Genomic DNA, 19,173 nt, shown 5'->3' with positions numbered 1-19,173 from the left:
CAAATTGATTATTCTAAGATAATGAAAAACGAGAATTCTTTCTAAGAATTTCTATTAAATCAAAATGTATTCTTTTCATTCTAAGGTTTTGGATAATTTCCCACCTTTTTACCTCATATTTCTTACAGTGTACCATGACGTGTTCTATTGTCTCTTGTTGCCCACAGTATTCACATCTGCCGGTGTTATGTTTACCTATTATAATTTATAAATAAAGTGCTGTTTAATCCTGTGTGCCCAAATCTAAGTCTAGATATAATTGTCTCTTCTCTCCTTTTCCTTCCTGCACATCTAATTTCTCTCACTCTCCTCTGAATTTTATAAAACCACCGTCCTTTCCTCTTTTCCTCCCATTGCTTTTGCCACATTTTCTTCAACCTCTGTTTAATAATGCTCTTTATTTCCATCTTACTGATGTTAACTGCCACATCGATGTATTCTCTTTTTGTGGCTTCCTTTGCAGCCTTATCTCTGTCTTCCTCCTCGTCACGTGCTGCGTACTTGTGTTTCTGAGTGTCGCCATCAGGTGAAGAGAATCACTGTGGTCAAGTCGAGTCTGGAAACTTACAGCCGGACAGTCTCATACATCTGAGCAGTGGGTGGGTGTTGTTTCAGGAACCAGTTTGAGGAAGTTTAATACTTTCAAGTGGTACTACTTATTCCTCACAATTACAAATGCTGTAGCAGGGTAAATTGCTGTTCTTTTCTATAGATGAAGAGCTTGTTTTACTTAATTATACTTTCCTTTACATGTTTCCTTTGATGTTTAGTGATTTAGAAGATGCTTTTATCAGAAGTGACTTAGGAAATCACAAGGGTTAATTGTCATATTGAAATGCAAACAACCTCAACTCTCAAAATAATGTAGAAATGTTGCCACATTTTTGGTAAAGTTAAGGTTTTTTTCAGTCTGAAAATGAGTTAAAATTATAATACTAGTACTAGAAGCTCAGAAATGTGTTTGTTGCATACATTTTTGTATGGTTAAAATGACTACAATAGTGTAGGCCTACCATAATGCTTAATGCTCAATATTTCAATGCATTACATTTTTCATACTTCTGATTAATGGAGAATCAGCAAGGCTGTGAAACTTCACTGGACAATGGAGAGATGACACTTTGTTAACTGAGTGAGTTAAGCTCTTCCACCCATGACACTGAAGACTATTTAAAAATAGCCATGTGACAGTAACTGAAACTTTGTTGGACAAAGATTAGAAATTGTGTGCTGTCAGCTGCACTGGCCAACAGAACTTTGCCTGATAAGACAGACAATGATAGACAATGGTTTCCTGAACTGTAACTCAAATGAGATGGCAGAAATACAGACACACTTTTAATAATGACAAATGCGGATCCATGTTTTACGACAAAATTCATAGTTTTTAGATAGTTTTAAAATAGTTACAAAGTTATAAATCATTAATTTAGTTATATTTCCCTGTTAGGCAGTCATAAGTGTGATAATTTATACAGAACCATTAGATGAAAACATGCTTCACTGTTAGACAACATTCTTAATTTTAATGCTTGTATGTTGATCGGTAAAAGTAAAACAAAGGGACAGTTGCTAAGCAGTGCGAATACTGAATTCTTATCAGTTTCCTCCATTTGTAGCTTCAGAGATTGTTCTTCTCTGTAAGTTGCTGCTTTGTGCTCAGAGAGCCTCGTGGCCGCCGGTGAGTTTGTGGAAGAGCTCCTCGTTCAGTGTGTCGCTTTGCTGTCGTGAGCGAGTAGACAAGAAGATGTATCCTCCGATGTACTCGTGCACAACCTTACAGTCTGCGGTCACGCAGCTGAATGCTATGTTAATGTTTCCGTCGAATTCAATTGCAACCTTAAATAGAGAGACAGGTGTTGATTTAAAAGACTGAGTTTCTAAGTGAAGCCAGTGTATTATATGAGAACCTCTACTTCATTCTTCAGTGTCACATATTTTTTCCCTTATTTTTATTATACATTTTATTGAAACCTACCTGCCGTATGTCCCAATTAACATTCCACTGTCTCATATTATTATAACGCCAAGTCTTCACCACATCTCCAACTCCCAGGTCTATCCGGATCAGACGGTTGTTAGCGATGCCCATTACTTCATCCTTACGACTGCCCTTAAACCTGAGAAATTATTGGATTGTGAAACTGGATCAGACTTTTATAAAATCTCTATATTATATAAAGTATTTGTATTAATATCCAACAAGCTTGTTTAAAGGGTACTTCATTAGCTGACCATCTTTTTTGTGCCTGCAAGGTTAGTCCATTCACCTGATCATGAAGTAGGAAATTCCAAAGTCAGGCAGAGCTTGCCAGATCTGCAGAAACCTCAAGATGGCAGATGTCAAGGAAAGCTGGGCGACATTCTGAAAGGCTTCCAGGATACGAGGGGTTAACTGAAAAGAACAAGAAGAGGTGAGGTTGTGGTAATTAATATAGGCTATAGTTTATATATAGATAAAGGTAACACAAACGCTGAATAGATGACCTGAAATAAATATTGCAGTACATTTACAACATAAAATGCCAGGCAAGCACCTTTCATGGTCATTCTACCTGTTTGGGCTTGTATTTCTTATGGTATCTTGGTGAGACGAGGCTGTGTGTGTTGATGCTGTCGTCAGTTTGTGCGGCGGGAGCTGCAGAATTGCAACGCTGCATGGAAAGGAATGTCTGGATGTTCTTCACTTCACTCTGATAGGAGCTGTCCAATAACGTCAGGCCTTTGGACGCCAGCTTACAGGCGGCCATCCATTGGGAATACTGCTTCTCCTGATTGGGTGGGGTAGGTGGGAATTAAAAAAGAAATTCAATAAACAATGTTTAAATCTCTGCAAGTAGACTACCATTTAAAAGTAAAAAGAAAAATAAATAGCTTTAGTCAGCAAAGATGCATTAAATTGATCAAAAGGGACAGTAAATATATTTATAATGTTACAAAAAATGTCTGTTTCAAATAAATGCTGTTCTTTTTGGCTTTCACAAAAATATTAAGCAGCACAACAGTTTTTCAACATTGATAATAATAAATGTTTCCTGAGCAGCAAATTAGAATGATTTCTGAAGAATCATGTGACGGCGAAGACTGGAGTAATGATGCTGAAAACTCAGCTTTGTCAGAATTTTTTATCTTAAAATATATTAAAATTCATATATATATATAAAAATGTTTTTACTGTATTTTTGATCAAATAAATGCAGCCTTGGTGAGCATAAGAGATTTCTTTCAAAACGTTAACATAAACGCTTCTTATCAAAGTTTTGAATACAGATCAATGTTATCGACAGCTACGTACATTTTCACAACGCACGTAGATTTCATTCATGCCTTCTGGTGCAGGAATGAGGAGTTTGATACAGAACTTCTGGCCTGCTACACTGACATCAGGGGCAACCTCGCAGCCTGGGAAGATGCAGATTAGTTTCAGTTAACACAGTCTCATTACACTGATGAGTGCGTCTGCTTAGGTTTCAGCCCCCACTGAGGTGTGAAAACATATTCACATGTTGTACATGCAAGGTGTGGGGAGCTGCACACAGAAATGACTCAACTGACAGTAAACTACACATGATGACACAATGACCTCAAAAGTAATTAAGGCTAAATCTTCTTTCTTTGCACAAGACTTGAGGTCAGGGGATTTATATATATGAGATTGAGATTCACTAACGTTTACTCAACTTTTTGTTTCCTTTTTCTACTGCAGTATGTTCAGTTCAAACAATCACTTTCATTATTTCTCAGGTAGCGAAAGTGCAATTATGTTGTGCCCCCTAAAAAATGTTTTTATTGTATGTATAATAAATAAATGACCTTTCAGGTTCAGTTGTTGCATGGGTTCTCCATAGCGGTCCTCTTTGCTTTTATAATAGGAGATTGATGTGTCCTGAAAGTTGCACCAGTACTGCTTGTAACCCTTTAGAGTGAGTCTCTTTGGCCTGCAGGGTGGAAAATCATAGTTTCATATCATCATAAAATCATAGGTCAAATGTTTATGGGACTGACAGTAGGATTTAGCCAAAGGACAGAGCCTCACCGAAATATTTTCAAATAGTCATTCAGCTCTGGAGCAGTCATATTGTCCTGTGAAAGTAAATCAGACGTTCACTGATGTCAGCCTTAGTACCTCTCTGCATTCCATCTCCATGTCGCTTTGTTGCTGTTCTATTAAAGTAACAAGGATTTATTCTAAGTGTCTCTCACCAGTATGTCTGTGCTGTTGCCGTCTCCCACCATCTTGACCTCCAGGGATTTCAGGGCAGACTCTAAGTCATCCATCCCTTGACAGGAAGAGACCATGTCCTGAGACAAGGACAGTTTTCCTATGTGGTACTGAATAAGAGAGTGGAGAAAGAGAGGTAGATGTAAGAATGCTATTGCTCACCAATGATTTTGTGTTTATTCCTTTTAATGCTAACATCAATTTTATGGCAGTATTTTTTTTCTGTTGTACCTGCAGGGCTCCAAACAGCATCATTTCCTCTTCTGTACAGTCTATGTCCTCCAAGAGAATCGCCCAGCGAGCTTGCTCATACAACTGCGTCAAACGCACCACATCATACTATGACAGAGAGAGAATCAATTTTCCACTTCTTTCAGTTTCATGGCTCTTAGAAAAATTGTATATCGTAACCAAAGTCCTACCTTGGGATCCATATCATGGAAAGTGTAGTATTTGAAACGAAGCCATAGCCTGTCATTCTCTAGTATTCCCTGCTGCATTAGTGAACGAGATGAATCCAACCACCTCCGGGGAACAGAGAAGCATTTATATTAAGGGCGAAATGTGGAATATTATTTTTTGGATGTGTATCTTTGTTTTTCAGCTGTACCTGGTGTGAATGTGTGTTTTGTCCACCACACTGGCCGGCCGGTAGAGTTTAGCGATGGCTTCAGGAGCAGGTGAGGGCAGACTGACAGACAACATTTTATACACCGCCTCAGTCTTAGGAGAGTCAGCAAAGTGAGCCGGCATGCCATTGTACAGAGCTTGAACAGAACCTATGTCAAGATAAAATCCACTTTAAACTAGAATACTTTGACTAAATGATAACTACTTATTATTCTTACTAAATTTAGGCCTATGCCATTCCAGTTTGGGGTCAGTAAGTTTTCCTTTGTTTATTTAAATTAGTACTTTTATTCAGCAAGGACACATTCAGTTGATCAAACGTGTATAATGTTAAAAAATGTCTACTTTAAATAAATACTGTTCTTTTTTATTACTGTTTTACTGTATTTTTGATGCAAGTAAATACAGCCTTGCCACATTAGAAGTTGTGAAGAAAAACATTTTAAAAATCTTGCCTAAGCCAAACTTTTGATTGGTAATAGTGTAACAAAAACGTATTGAATATGTGATTTTGTGGACCTGCGGTTAGAGGAACATCTGTAAGATCATACAGCTCTTCTGAGGAATCTTTGTCTTTCTTTTTCTTTTTCTCTTCAACAGGACGGAGCAAGGAGAGCTCCTCTGGGTGACGAATATCTGAAAGCGAGAAATACTCATTTTGGAAATGGCCACCTGACACTTGGTAAAATGATGACAGATTGCTTACAGAGGGGACATTGGATCCAAGCTCACTTACTGAGGACCCTGCAGATGCCCACGACAGTGCGAAACACAGTACTGGAGAAACAGGCCCGCATCTTCAGAGTCACCCCGTTTGGCAAGCCCAGTCGCAGAGGCTTGTGCTGTGGAGTGAAGACCAGGCGAGCGTCTGCGTGGACCCCACATTTGTCCAGTGTCCAGCCGGTCCGCAGCAACCACTGCTGCTTCTGCTCCCACCACAGGGCATGATCGGACCAGTCCTTCATCTGATCTAGAAATAAGACACAAGAACATCTCACGAGGTAAATAAAGATTGAGGAACCCTACATACAGGTGAAACTCTAAAAATGTTAATATTGTGCAAAAGTTCATTTATTTCAGTAATTCAACTTAAAAGGTGAAACTAATTTATTATATAGACTCATTACATGCAAAGTGAGATATTTCAAGCCTTTATTTGTTATATTTTTTTATGATTATGCCTTACAGTTTATGAAAACTCCAAATTCAAAATTAGAATATTGTGAAAAGGCATACAGCTTTTCATAAGCTGTAAGCCATAATCATCAAAATTATAACAAATAAAGGCTTGAAATATCTCACTTTGCATGTAATGAGTCTATATAATAAATTAGTTTCACCTTTTAAGTTGAATTACTGAAATAAATGAACTTTTGCACGATATTCTAATTTTTCAAGTTTCACCTGTACCGGTAATTCTATACATGGGTATTTACTAAAATGGAAAATGTTGTTGTGCTGTTGACAATACACACACTGTTAATTATTTGACTGTAAATTGCAGGTTACTGTATTATTTTCACAGTAAAAGTCTAAATACGGTATTATATTGTGAAATATCACAGTTAATGCCTGTGAAGTAATGTAATTTATTGTGAAATATCATTGTTAATGACATTGTTAAATATTATTACTTTTATAACATGTCTGATTATTATCAATGCTGAAAACAGATGTGCTGCTTAATATTTTTGTGGAAACCACAATACATTTTGTTTTCATGAATCTTCAATGAATATAAAGTTCAAAAGACCAGCATTTATTTGAAATATAATATTTTAGTAAGAATGTAAACACAAAAGCTGCTGTCACAGAATTAGTGCACAGCTAAAATGAATGATATGTATCTTTTTTATTGACAAATATAATAGTCAATTTTTGAAGCATCTAGAACATAACTCACTGGTCTGCTCAACTAATTTGAGAATAACTCCGCCAATGTGCAGGTCAGAGGTCACACTGATTTTGAAAGGTGGGGCATCAGGTCCAAGATCCTCCACTGTGACTGTAAGGTCCCACGCTGCCATTCTGCTGCCAAGAGACCCAAAAAAGCAGGAACCAATTAGGTTTGATTACACACAACCTATTCTGTACAGTACATTATATTATTTTGATGTTGAGCATAGACAAAAATGTGAACTTTAAAAGGCATGATGAGCAGATACATCACATGGTTAGCATCATACTGATGGTAATGGACACATCACCGGCGCATGCTTCATACCTTGTGAGTGTAATCATGCTATTTTGCTCCAAGTTATGTTTACTGTGGTCGATACTTCCCTTTTACACCCAGTTCACATGGAACCACATTTCCTCTTTTAATCAAGCATCTAATCCACAACTAGATGTTAGGTGTGTTGGTGTATGGTATTGGTCTGTGTGTGGGTGTGTGTGTGATAAATTTGAATATAGTTTACTGAAACTGAAAACTGAAATAGACCCAAACTCAAGTTCGACACATATGTGGCGGATTTAACGGCTCAACTTTATTTGTAACATAAATGTCTTTTAAACTCTATGTTAAAATAAATTAATAAAGAAATTCAAATTCAACATGCTTAGTCGGGTATATCAATTGTGTCATGTAATCAGTTTTATACTGTATTATACTATAAATTATCATATTCATCCTGTTAAATTACTATTCATATTTTTAAATGATTACTTGTTTGTTAATGATCTGAAATGAAGTGACTACAGAAATGTCTTACTGTTGTCGGTTTAAAATACTCACTTTTATTAGCTCAAAATATGAGTCAAATATTGAATAATCATTTTGTTACCTTTTCTGTTGTGCTCTGGATTTGCAGATAGAGTCTTCGTCTTGTTCAGCCAATTAAAAGCTGGTAGGTCCCTTCATGAGATACACTGACAAACACACACTCATATGGGCAAGACCCTTCTGCTGTGAAAAATCATTTGTGGTTTTGTCAGGGTATGTCAGAGCTGACGAAAAAGGGTGTTCCTCTTTTCTCAGCTTCCGTATAACGGAACTACACACACACACACCGCACGCACACACACACACACACACACACACACCCCGCACGCACGCACGCACGCACGCACACAAAATAAGCACCCCTATGAATGTTCACATAAAGTTCATATATTTTGGATCTCCCTAATGGTCATCAGTTGAAACAAAATTAAACAGTTTTTTAGTGTTTAATTTGCCCTATATTGAAAAAAGGCGAATGGGGTATGTAAAAATGACATTTCAATGCTATAGTTCCACTTCAATTGAATCTGTTTTTTTATTACCTCACTTGTATAGGCTACACACACACACACACACACACACACATAGTACAGTCAAAAGTTTGGAAACTTTACTATTTTTTATGTTTTTTAAAGAAGTATCTAATAAATCCTTATTAAGCCTGCTTTTTTAAAATAAAAAATACAGAAAAAAACAGTAATATTGTGAAATATTATTACAATTTTAAATAATGGTTTTCTATTTGAATATATATACATATATATATATATATATATATATATATATATATATATATATATATATATATATATATATTAAATGTAATTTATTTATGTGATGCAAAGCTGAATTTTCATCAGCCATTACTTCAGTCTTCAGTGTCACATGATCCTTTTGAAATCATTCTAATATGCTGATTTATTATCAATAACCTGTGATACTTTTTTCAGGATTCTTTGATGAATTAAACGTTGAAAAGAACAGTATTTTTTGAAAGAAAGATATACTTTTATTCAGCAAGGTTAAATTAATAAAAAGTGATTGTAAAGATTTATATTTGTTAGAAAATATTAATATTTTGAATAAATGCTGTTCTTTTTAACTTGTTATGTATCACAGGTTCCAAAAATTTTTTTTTAAACAAAGCAGCACAACTGTTTCCAACATTGATCTAAATATTGCGCTTACAGCGTCTTGCCGCTAGATGTCAGTAAATGATCAATGATGTTGATCCGGGACAATCCAAATACCGAGAAGTGGTTGAATTAACTCATGGACCCCTACATATTGGTATAGTCCCATTTGCTTTTATTGTACCAGACAGTTGACTTTCAATTTCACTTCTTACTTTATAAACTCTTTCTTACAACTGTCTTCAAATCGAAACAAGGATAAAATCGAGGCGCAGACGGGAGTCATTCGGGCTTTAAACATTAAATTTGCCAGCTGTCAACTGTCAAGATAGACCAGACCATGGCGTTTCAGATGTCAAAACTTGCTGCTCGTGTTTCACTCTCTAAAAGTGTTGGGTTCATATCCGGCACTGAAAACAGATGGCCGAGTCATCTCAATTTCATCAGCAGGCTTGCACATCGCTCCTTTCATGCACTCTGCAGCGAAGGCAGAGGGTCTGCAAGTATCAAAGCGCTGCCCTCCCGGGGGGTCTTACGTAAAGCAAGCAGGTGGGAGAAGGTTTCCACAACCTCAAAGTCTCTCCACTGGCTGAGTGGTGGGGCCGTTAAGCCACTTCGCTCCGGCATGGTTGTCCTAGGCACCGTGGGGGTCTCGGCTGCGTTGCTTGCGTCTCTGCGCACGAGCACGCTGCACGCTATGAGCGCGCGGCCAGGCCTGAACCTGGACTCGGAGAACAGTGACTGGAAAGAGGCAAAGAGTGAGTCTCTCCCATACTGTCTATGGTCTCTCCCTACAGTGTGCTGATGTCAGACACTCGTCCACCCGTCTCTGTTTACCTTCATTAAAATAGAACCAGAAAGACATATAATTGAACTAACCTAATTAAAATAATAACGCCATCTTCTGACGGGGTCTAATTTGCGATAATGACTCGCATTTATTACATTAACTCTATCTATCTAATTATCTATCCATCTATCTATCTATCCATCCATCCATCCATCCATCCATCCATCCATCCATCCATCCATCCATCCATCCATCCATCTATCTATCTATCCATCTATCTATCTAACTTTCAGAAGGCTTCCAATATCAAAGTTTGTTTACAAACTTTACTCATCTAGTTATTAATAGTGTAGTTATGAATTTCTGAATAAAATTATCATTTTTGGTTTTCATTTATTTTGGTATGATTTGGTTTAAATTATTTCTATTTGGTAGATAAGCTTTGCTCAATGGGTAAGGAGAAGAGGAGGGAAATGTACAGGGTTGACTTCATTCCTCTGGAGAAGATTCCTGTCTGGAGTCCATCAGGTGAACAAAACACTCATCATGTATAATCATTATAGCAAAAGTGAATCTCTTTGTTTTGATCCGAGTACAATTTGATCTGTTTGTAGTCCAGTAAGTGTTGTAAGGATAAAGACATGAATATATTGTTTTATTGGATGTAGACTACATTGAGGTTGTTTTTTTTGTGTAAAACAGTTGATATTGTTAACATTGCTGTTTGCTTCCTCTTAGGTGACTCCTCTTGTAAGCCTCAGTACCAAGTCAATGAAGAGTTGAATAAGAAAATATCCCTCTTCAGTGGTGACATCACAAAACTGGAGATCGACTCGATTGCCAACGCAGGTGAGAGTCGAAGCACAGGAAAAATCATATACATTTACCTACATTGTCTGACAAACAATTTTATCGTTTCCCAAAAGCGTGTGTGCCTGGCCATACATCATAAACTTAAAATAGATTCAGCAGTTTATTGTTAAAAGTTTTTTTTTTTTTAATTTTTGTTAAAAAAAAAACAATCTGCAGGAAGTTTTAGCATAGTTGAGCTTGAATGTTTGTGGCCCTGTTTTGTCTGAAATGAACTCTGCTCTATATATATTAAGGCAGTGAGCCTTTGCCTTTCTCAGTTGGCAGCACTAAATGTCCATTTGAGTTTAGAGAGCAAACGCATTCAATGCTTTTAAAGAGAACAACAACAAAAACCCTCTCTTCAGCCGTGTCACTCTTTTTCCAGTAGCCTACTATTTTATTAAAGTTGAACAGTAATTGTCAGCGGTCCTCATCAGTAGAGCTCATGTGGAGGTAGAGCTTACTTTCTGTCTCTGGGATCCAGTCAGTCCCTTTGTAGACACACCTGAGAGTTTTAGAACATTCATCTGCATTTGCTTGTGTGTTCTTGGCAGTTAAATGACTTTCAGGAGCTTTCAAGCTTTTCACATTTGCATCCTTTAAATAGCTAAAGAGACAAGTCAAGCACTATGATGACAGACTAAAAACACCAGGGGCGTAGCCATCCTTTCAGAAGTGAGGGAAACAGAAATGCCAAGTGCATTACCAGGTTTTTTTCCTGACAATTGTCTAATTGACAGGTTTAATTTTTTCTTATCTCTTGCTATTAATTGGCTAAGAAATCAAATACACTGCTGAGCATTAACCATATATTTCTATTCTATAATATTTTTTCCTATATTTAAAAATGTTATGATTGGTTTCGTATAATACAAACACTTGTGCATTAAGTCATCATGGATTTTATACAATGTAAAAAAAAAAATGATCACAGAATTTTTCCTCATATAAATGATTTCCTGGGACGCCACAAGTTATTAATTCTACGAGTCACTTTTGGGCTTTCTGTGAGAAAGCCGGCTTCCAGTATGAATGAAACATACATTTTTTTATTTTTATTTAACCTTTATTTAACCAGGTAGGCACATAGAGGACTCATTCTCATTAAAAACGGCGACCTGGCCAAGATAAAGCGTCATAGTGCAGACAACAATAAGTTACACATAAAAGACAAGACAATGTAGTACAGGTTACAAACAAGTGTTCAGTTGAAGCACATCATACAACAATAAATCAAAATACAATAACTAGACAATTCCTATAGGAATCAGTGCTTAAGAACGTACTAGGTAAATAAACTATATGAAAGTAAAGTGCAGTTTGCATTATTAACAAGTAACAGTACAGAGAGAGAAAATGATAAATAATAATTGCTCTAGTTTACACAGGAGGAAAATGATAATGCTAACATGAACAATGGTGTGACAGTAGGTTAATTATCAATCGTTTGAAAGTGGATAACGGAACAATAGATTCAAGCCTTAAAGTTTTTTGGAGTTCGTTCCAATCATTGGCGGCAGAAAACTGAAAAGAAAAACGGCCAAAGGAAGTGCGGGCATTGGTAGTGGTTAATGAGATGAACCTACTTGAGCGTAGATTGCGAGAAGGAGAAGCAACCGAAATTAAGTTTCTCAAGTAGGTAGGGCCTTTGCCTAAAATAATTTTGTATATGAAGTAGAACCAGTGTCTTTGACGTCGGATGTGAAGGGAAGGCCAACCAATGAGTGTGTAGAGATTACAATGGTGAGTGCTAAATGGGGCGTTGGTGGCAAAGCGTATAGCACAGTGGTATAGTACATCCAACTTTCTAAGTAGAGTGTTAGAAGCAGATCTGTAGACCACGTCACCAAAGTCTAAGATGGGAAGAATAGTCATATTCACAAGAGCATGTTTAGCAGGGAGGGTGAAAGAAGCTCTGTTACGAAAAAGAAAACTGATCCTGGATTTGATTTTAGACTGGAGTTTGTTGATATGGGTATGGAAAGAGAGAGAAGAGTCTAACCAAATACCTAGGTATTTATAAGTGTCAACAATCTCCAAAACAAAACCGTCCAAAGTAGAAATTTGATTTGTGTATGAAGGTGCAGAGAGAGATCGATTGAAAATCATGCATTTGGTTTTACTAGGGTTTAAAAGTAGTTGAAGTCCGCGGAATGAATTTTGTATGCTATTGAAACTTGCTTGAAGGTTGTTTAGTACAGTGTTCATAGATGGGCCGAAGGTGTAGAGAATAGTGTCATCTGCATATAGATGTATCAAAGAGTCACCTGCGGCCAGGGCCACGTCGTTAATGTAGGCGGAAAAGAGTATGGGGCCCAGAATTGAGCCTTGTGGCACCCCCGTAGAGACAGCCAGTGGGCTAGATAACAAGCCCTCAGATTTGACACACTGGAATCTATCTAAGAAGTAATTAGTGAACCAGGCAAGGCAGTGATTTGAAAGACCCAGACTCTTTAACCTACCAATAAGAATGGTATGATTAACGGAGTCAAAAGCTTTGGCCAGGTCTATAAAAACAGCTGCACAGTAATGTTTGCGGTCGATAGCAGATATGATGTCATTTATGACTTTGAGTGTGGCTGAGGTGCACCCTCGACCAGCTCGGAAGCCCGATTGCATATCGGATAGGCTATGGTTAGATTCAAAATAGTTAGTGATCTGTTTGTTTACCAGGTGTTCAAAAACCTTAGAAAGACAGGGTAGAATAGAAATTGGTCTGTAGCAATTGGGGTCTAAATTGTCTCCCCCTTTGAAAATAGGGATTACAGCAGCAACTTTCCAGTCTTCGGGATATAAGAAGTGTCAAGAGAGAGATTAAAAATGGCAGTTATGGGTGTAGCAATAACAGGAGCAGCCAATTTTAAAAATAAGGGGTCTAAATTGTCCAGTCCAGCTGATTTGGATGGAACGAGATTTTGTAATTCCGTCAAAACATCAACTATCTGGATGTGGGCAAAAGAAAAGAGTGGCAGACTGACTGGGGGAGCTATGGGCTGTGGTGGGTTTATAGCTGTGACAGAAGGTGCCAGATGGAAAGCGTGTCCAGCTCTTACAAAGTGTTTGTTAAAGTTCTCTATAATGTCTGACTTTTTAGTGGTGACAGTGTTTTCAAATCTTAAAGCGGTGGGCAGCTGGGCAGAAGTGTTATTACCTTCCATAGACTTTATTGTGTCCCAGAATTTTTTATTGTTTGTACCACAGGAAGATAATTTTTGTTTGAAAAAACTAGATTTAGCGTTTCTAACTGCCTGTGTGTACTGGTTTCTTGCTTCCCTAAATAATTGCATGTCATGGGGATGTTTCGACGCTAATGCGGCACGCCACAAGGTGTTTTTGTGTTGGCTTAGGTTTGTTAGGTCTGGAGTATACCAAGGACTGTATCTAAGCTTAGTTCTAAATTTTTTGAGTGGTGCATGTTTGTTTAAGCAGGCAAGAAAGGCGTTTTTAAAAAAGAACCAGGCATCCTCCACGGTAGGGATAAGTTCAATGTTCTTCCAGGACACTTGAGCTAAATCAAATAAAAAAGCTTGCTCACTAAAATGATTTAGGGAGCGTTTGAATAAGATAAGGGGAGGACTTTTAATGGCTGATCCATTGTGCATGCATGCAATAAGGCAATGGTCACTAATGTCCTGACTAAAAACAGCGGACGAGAATTTAGTGGGTAGATTAGTTAGGGCGATATCAATGAGAGTGCCTTTGTCTGCCGATTTCAGGTTGTATCTAGTGGGTTCTTTGATTATCTGCATAAGGTTTAGGGCATCGAGCTTAGATAATAAATTGTTTGTAGGGTTAAGCATGTCGTAATTCAAATCACCTAACAGTAGAAACTCTGAGGATAGATGAGGAGCAATTAATTCGCAGATGGAATCAAGCGCACATCTAGGAGCGGAGGGGGGTCTGTAACAGACTGCTACGGTGAAAGATTTATTGTTAGAAACACAAATTTTTAACATTAGAAGTTCAAATTTTTTTGGAATGGACTTGGATAAAATGACAGTGCATTGTAAATGCTTCCTACAGTATAGCATAACTCCGCCTCCTTTCGATGACCTATCTTGCCGGTAGATATTATAATTAGGGATAGATACATCTGAGTCTTTGATGGTGTTTCTAAGCCAAGACTCTGAGACGGCTAGTATTTCAGGATTGGCTGCGTGTACAAGGGCAGTAAGTAAATCTAATTTAGGAAGGAGACTTCTAATGTTAATGTGCATGAATCCAAGATTTTTACGGTTGCAGAAATCTGCATAAGAAAACCCATTAGGGATATGAACAGCTGTGTTGACTGACGGTCCAGGGTTAGATTCAATATCACCAGAAGAACTAAGTAAAAATAGAATTAATATACGACAAAAGCTGTTAAAAATTGGGTGCCTAGTGCCATAAATAGGCAGGGGGAACAACTTGGAAGAGTATAGGATGTTAAAAGCACTATGTGTAGACAAGGGTATTATAAAATAAATGTGCTGAGATGGTAGACCTAACCATTGGGTGATGAGGAAGGAGTTGTCATCTCTATGAATAAGTGGGTCAGTCAGGGTTTTTGAAAAAGTGGGGGGAGGGGTGAAGGGGTAGAATGAAGTATGTTGGGCTAAACTAAAAGGGTTACAGTATAACAAAACAATACAAGCTAACTCCAGTGAGCGTAAACGGCTCATATTGCTCATAAAAAAAAAATAAAATAAAAAATAAAAAAATAAAAATAAATAAAAACTTTAGTAGTTTTTTTTTTCTACTAAAAATAAATTTCCAACTTAAAAACTTAGGTAAAAACTAGACTAACGTGAGTTACTAAAATAGATAACAGGAAAAATACATGACCCAATTTAATGAAACACAACACTGCACAGCATTGGTATACGTTGTAGAATAAAAAGTCAGATGTACAGAAATACAGTGAAGTCCAATGCAAAATAAGCCTGATGGCTGTGGATGATGACCGTATTGTAAAAATCAAAATAGCGGGTACGGTCAGTCTGAGGCGAAGATAAAATGAAACAGAGCCAGATCGTACAAATATCCCCAGCTAGCCAAAGGACAAGCTAGCTCCAATGCTAGCTCGTGCTGGCCAATGTCAACAGCCGTTAATTCGAGAGATGTTATGAGCAGTCCAGATCAATGAGTGATCAATGTTCACAGAATGAAACACGTTTGTGCAAGTTTGAGAACAACAGTCTATCAATCCAATGAGACCGTAGATGGCCTAGAGGACCCAGGCCCAACCCGCCGCTTGGATGATCGAAACACTGTCAGCAGATAAATCATGAAGTGGGATGCTTACTCACGGCACGTTCACTTGGTTCAGAGGTTGGTGATGTGATCCAGACGTCCTCTGATACGGGTATATTCCTTACGCCAAATACCAGTAGCAGTGTGAAACGGGGCTAGCAGCCTCCAGTTCTGAAAGTGCAATGTAAACAAAGGCCCCAGCTAGCTGGAAAACAAGCTCGTGCGGGCCGATGTCAACAGCCGTTGACTCATTCGATGTTAAGAGCAGTCCAGACCAATGTTGCTAGCAAAGATCCACTGGCACAGATCGACTCCCAGAAACAATATTGCTGACAGACACAGGTAGGACAAAGTAGGATGAGATCGACTGTTTAGTGCGTAAATATAGTTGAAGTAAAGGACAAAAAGAATAAGGAATAGATGAGGCAAAAAAATAAATAAAATAACTGAACAAAAGTAAAGTAACAATGCATGTGCAAGATAATTACACGGACAGTAACAAACACGTCTGCAGCTCAGTCGGCCATCTTGGTTTTGAGTCAAGAGATTGAAGACAAAGAAGATTGAAGACATTACACAAGAGTGTTTTTGCCCTCCATAATGTTTACATAGCCACATTTTAGATGAGAATAAAACGTCTGGTCATGCATAGACTATCTTGACTCTGAATTGAATCTAGATCTATTCACATTGGCCCGAAAAATTTGTGTGGGACGAATTTACGGCCCTTGCGTATTCTACGCCCATGAAAAACACCATTTGTTTCATCTTAGTAAAGCTCTACCTCCAAACTTTAGTCAGAGTAGCCATATTTAATTTTGCACAAAGGAAACAAGGTTGTGAGGGACAGATTTACAGTGGGTTGCACTGTTGTAATGTGTACCTTGGTGTCAGTTGTTCAACACTGAAGTACATCGTTACGAAAGATTGACTGTAAAATTAGATGGAGCTAAGATATAAGGACTGTACATCTATCCCTCACAGCCCTGTTTTCATTCGTGTTCAAATAAATATGCCGTCTAACCTGAATAGGGTCCATTGTAGGTCAGGAAACGAAACAATTTCATAATTAATCTACAGCTATTAGAGTCAGCATATTCCAGATATTTAACATATTGACATTAGCATATTCATACAGGGTTAGTAGAGTGCTCAGGTTTATTATTTCTCCATCATCACCTCTAAGCTGCCATAAAGCAAAGCAATGACTGGTTAATGTTTTAGCAATCATATTGCCACATAGGACTTGCGCTTGCTGCTAGATGGCCTAATGGAGCTCATTTAAACAGGTATGCAATGCATGAGTAGAAAGAAAGGAAGTGGGCGAGGAGAAAAAGAAGCTGAAAAGGCAAAGGACTAAGAGTGAGCATGAAGAGAGAGAGAGGAGTTTGTCTGACAGGGCATTGATTCATCTCTCCCAGTTGACACATTGATCGGCTGGCCGTAGGTCTCGGTGTAAAAGCGTGAGGATTAACAGACTGTCCAGTGGTCATTAATTTGGAGGTTGGAATGAACTTCTCAGGACTGCTAAGTATGCATCTCACTCACCAAAGTACCCAATTGAGTGAAAGCACATACTTTTTGTATCTGGTATGTTTTTTATAGCATGTTGCTTTAGCAGGTATAATATAACCTAATTGGTGTTTTTTGAAGTCAACTTTAAATGGCATTTACAACTTATTGTGACATTTCTGAGTGAAATGGAAAAAAGAGAGGCGCCTGATTTTACCTATTGGGATTTGAGAAGTTGTTGCTGTATGACAGGTTGAAAAATAAGAGGGCTTTGGTGACATGAACCGGAAAAAAAAGAAGAAAAAAAAAGTAGTTTCAGATGAGGAGCACGTTATTACCTCTAGTTATTTTGTGTCTGTAGAAAACCACTTGTTATGGTGCTTGATATTGCAAACTAATATTTCTTACCATATTGTTTTAATGTATTGTCGTAATTTTTAACACACTGCTTGTAGCTTGTACTGTTCACTGAACTTTGGTATTCTTCTTTACCTATAATGCCTAATGAGTCTCACTGATTCACAGACAATTGCTTACTTCCACATTGCAAGATAAGGTGGATAAGAAGAGCAAGTTTAGATTTCATAGTAACTTTTAGTACATTTTTGGTGTCCAGTCCAGTAGCACATAAATGTGAAAAAAATTATGCATGTACTGTTCAAAGAAATCCACTCTTACCTGTATTATTATAGTGTATACTATTAAATGATCATGCCTTTAAAATAGTCACCAAACAAATGTTACAGTGCAGTGATTATTTCTAATCCGTTTATCTTTAGCCCTTCATCTGTGGAGGCTGCTAGACCAGGGGTGGGCAAGATTTTTGGCACATGGCCCACATACATGAATAAAATTACCTTTGAGATACAATGTTCTCGATTTGTTCCTGTATTCTTAAAGCTACAATTTCCTGAAGTGTATCTGTGACTGATTGTGCCACTCAGTTCATTATTTGATTTTGTTTTTGAATTTGTTCATGTAAAGTTTAATGTAGTAACCATTTCTGGTCTTGGAGTCTTTACTAAAGAGCAGATGAATTTAATCAGTTGTGTTTGATTAGGGAGACATCCAAATTGTGCAGAATGTTGGAGGTACTACAGGATCAGGGTTGGGAAACAGATCTGTATTTTATTAAAGTTTATCACCGAGATGGAAGTAGCACCAAGCAGTGACTTTCCTTTGAACAGAAAATAGCTCTGGAGGTCGATAATCTCCAACATGCAGTTAGATGTTTGGTAGCACCTTTCGCAATGGAAAGTGAGAGAGAGAGAGAACATGTTCATGGTTGCCGGGCAAATTGAGTCAAATATTGCGCTGAATGTTGACAAATTGCGCAGGTTTAAAGCTCTGATTAAATGTTTTGGTGTGGATGGCAATCTGGCAACCCTGACCATGTTAAACGCTTGGGGAGGCTCGTTGGGTGCTACTGAGCTATATCGAATTACGAAACAATTTCAGGATACCGGTAATTGACCTGTGGGCTGAATTAAACCACGTTGAGGGTCGTAGTTCTCCCGTGTCTGTGCTAGACTGTTATGAAAGTTAGATTTAAACACCAGTTGAACTGAGCAAAAACGTACGAACGCACAGGAACTTTGAGAACTCATCAGTCAATAGAGAGAGTGATGGAGAGTTGGGCTGGAGTGGGGAGGACTGTTTGTCTGTTGTTCTCAATAAAGATTGGATTTACAATAACATTGCCTCCACCCCCTGTCCTCTCTCTCCTCCCTCTCACAACATTTTACAGCTCTTGGCTCCTGGATCTGCCCTATAAAACACCGTAAACATAAAATCCACAAGCACTTAAGAACTGTCCTTCCGAGAGCAGGGGTGGAGGGAGGGATAAACATCCTTTTTACGCCACTAGCCATCCATCGCTCTGTCAATCCACCCATCCATCTAGTTAGTGGGAGAGGATATACTGTCCTGTATTGGTTTATTAAGATGCATTACATTGTGAATAGTGTATTGTGATTGAGTTTGTGAGAAAAAACACATGCCCTTGTCGGTTAAATGACTGAAAAGAAAACGAAAAGAATATATATTTTTTCATTATTGTAGGATCATAACCGCGAAA

The 19,173-nt window shown here is 37.9% G+C and overlaps 2 protein-coding genes and 1 long non-coding RNA gene across 9 annotated transcripts in view; 2 read left to right on the top strand and 1 right to left on the bottom strand.

The window, feature by feature from the left end:
* Positions 1-418: 418 nt before the first annotated feature.
* On the top strand, positions 419-5,592 carry LOC307008165. 4 transcript variants are annotated; one of them, XR_013799767.1, is made up of 4 exons: positions 419-599; positions 2,257-2,414; positions 4,827-4,902; positions 5,453-5,592. It is a non-coding gene; the product is annotated as an uncharacterized lncRNA (long non-coding RNA). The 4 variants fall into 4 exon arrangements; XR_013799768.1 differs by lacking the exon at positions 419-599 and adding an exon at positions 1,116-1,132; XR_013799769.1 differs by lacking the exons at positions 419-599; positions 2,257-2,414 and adding an exon at positions 2,672-2,784.
* fermt3b (FERM domain containing kindlin 3b) lies at positions 1,307-7,773 on the bottom strand. Of its 4 annotated transcripts, none has more exons than XM_079630795.1 (15): positions 7,639-7,773; positions 6,756-6,883; positions 5,589-5,822; positions 5,372-5,488; positions 4,833-5,004; positions 4,645-4,747; positions 4,454-4,561; positions 4,204-4,332; positions 4,037-4,083; positions 3,814-3,938; positions 3,296-3,402; positions 2,556-2,771; positions 2,271-2,395; positions 1,979-2,120; positions 1,307-1,839 (listed from the first exon to the last, which is right to left on the bottom strand). In XM_079630795.1, exons 2-15 carry the CDS (start codon positions 6,877-6,879, stop codon positions 1,660-1,662), a joined length of 1,929 nt encoding a protein of 642 aa, XP_079486921.1. In that variant the 5' UTR covers positions 6,880-6,883; positions 7,639-7,773; the 3' UTR covers positions 1,307-1,659. The 4 variants fall into 4 exon arrangements, with proteins under 4 accessions (XP_079486921.1, XP_079486920.1, XP_079486923.1 ...); XM_079630794.1 differs by having other exon boundaries at positions 6,756-6,880; positions 7,639-7,771; XM_079630797.1 differs by having other exon boundaries at positions 1,308-1,839; positions 4,833-5,001.
* Positions 7,774-8,830: 1,057 nt separating this feature from the next.
* The window catches only part of macrod1 (mono-ADP ribosylhydrolase 1), a 61,063-nt gene continuing 50,720 nt past the window's right edge, over positions 8,831-19,173 (top strand). The window contains exons 1-3 of the mRNA XM_079630798.1: positions 8,831-9,468; positions 9,936-10,028; positions 10,239-10,349. Coding sequence (XP_079486924.1) covers positions 9,051-9,468; positions 9,936-10,028; positions 10,239-10,349 — 622 coding nt within the window. The 5' untranslated portion in view covers positions 8,831-9,050. The remainder of the gene's footprint in view (positions 9,469-9,935; positions 10,029-10,238; positions 10,350-19,173) is intronic.

This window comes from Phoxinus phoxinus, assembly GCF_949152265.1.
Source record: "Phoxinus phoxinus genome assembly, chromosome: 12".
NCBI classification, from domain to species: Eukaryota; Metazoa; Chordata; class Actinopteri; order Cypriniformes; family Leuciscidae; genus Phoxinus; species Phoxinus phoxinus.
This window is presented reverse-complemented; position numbering and strand designations above follow the sequence as displayed.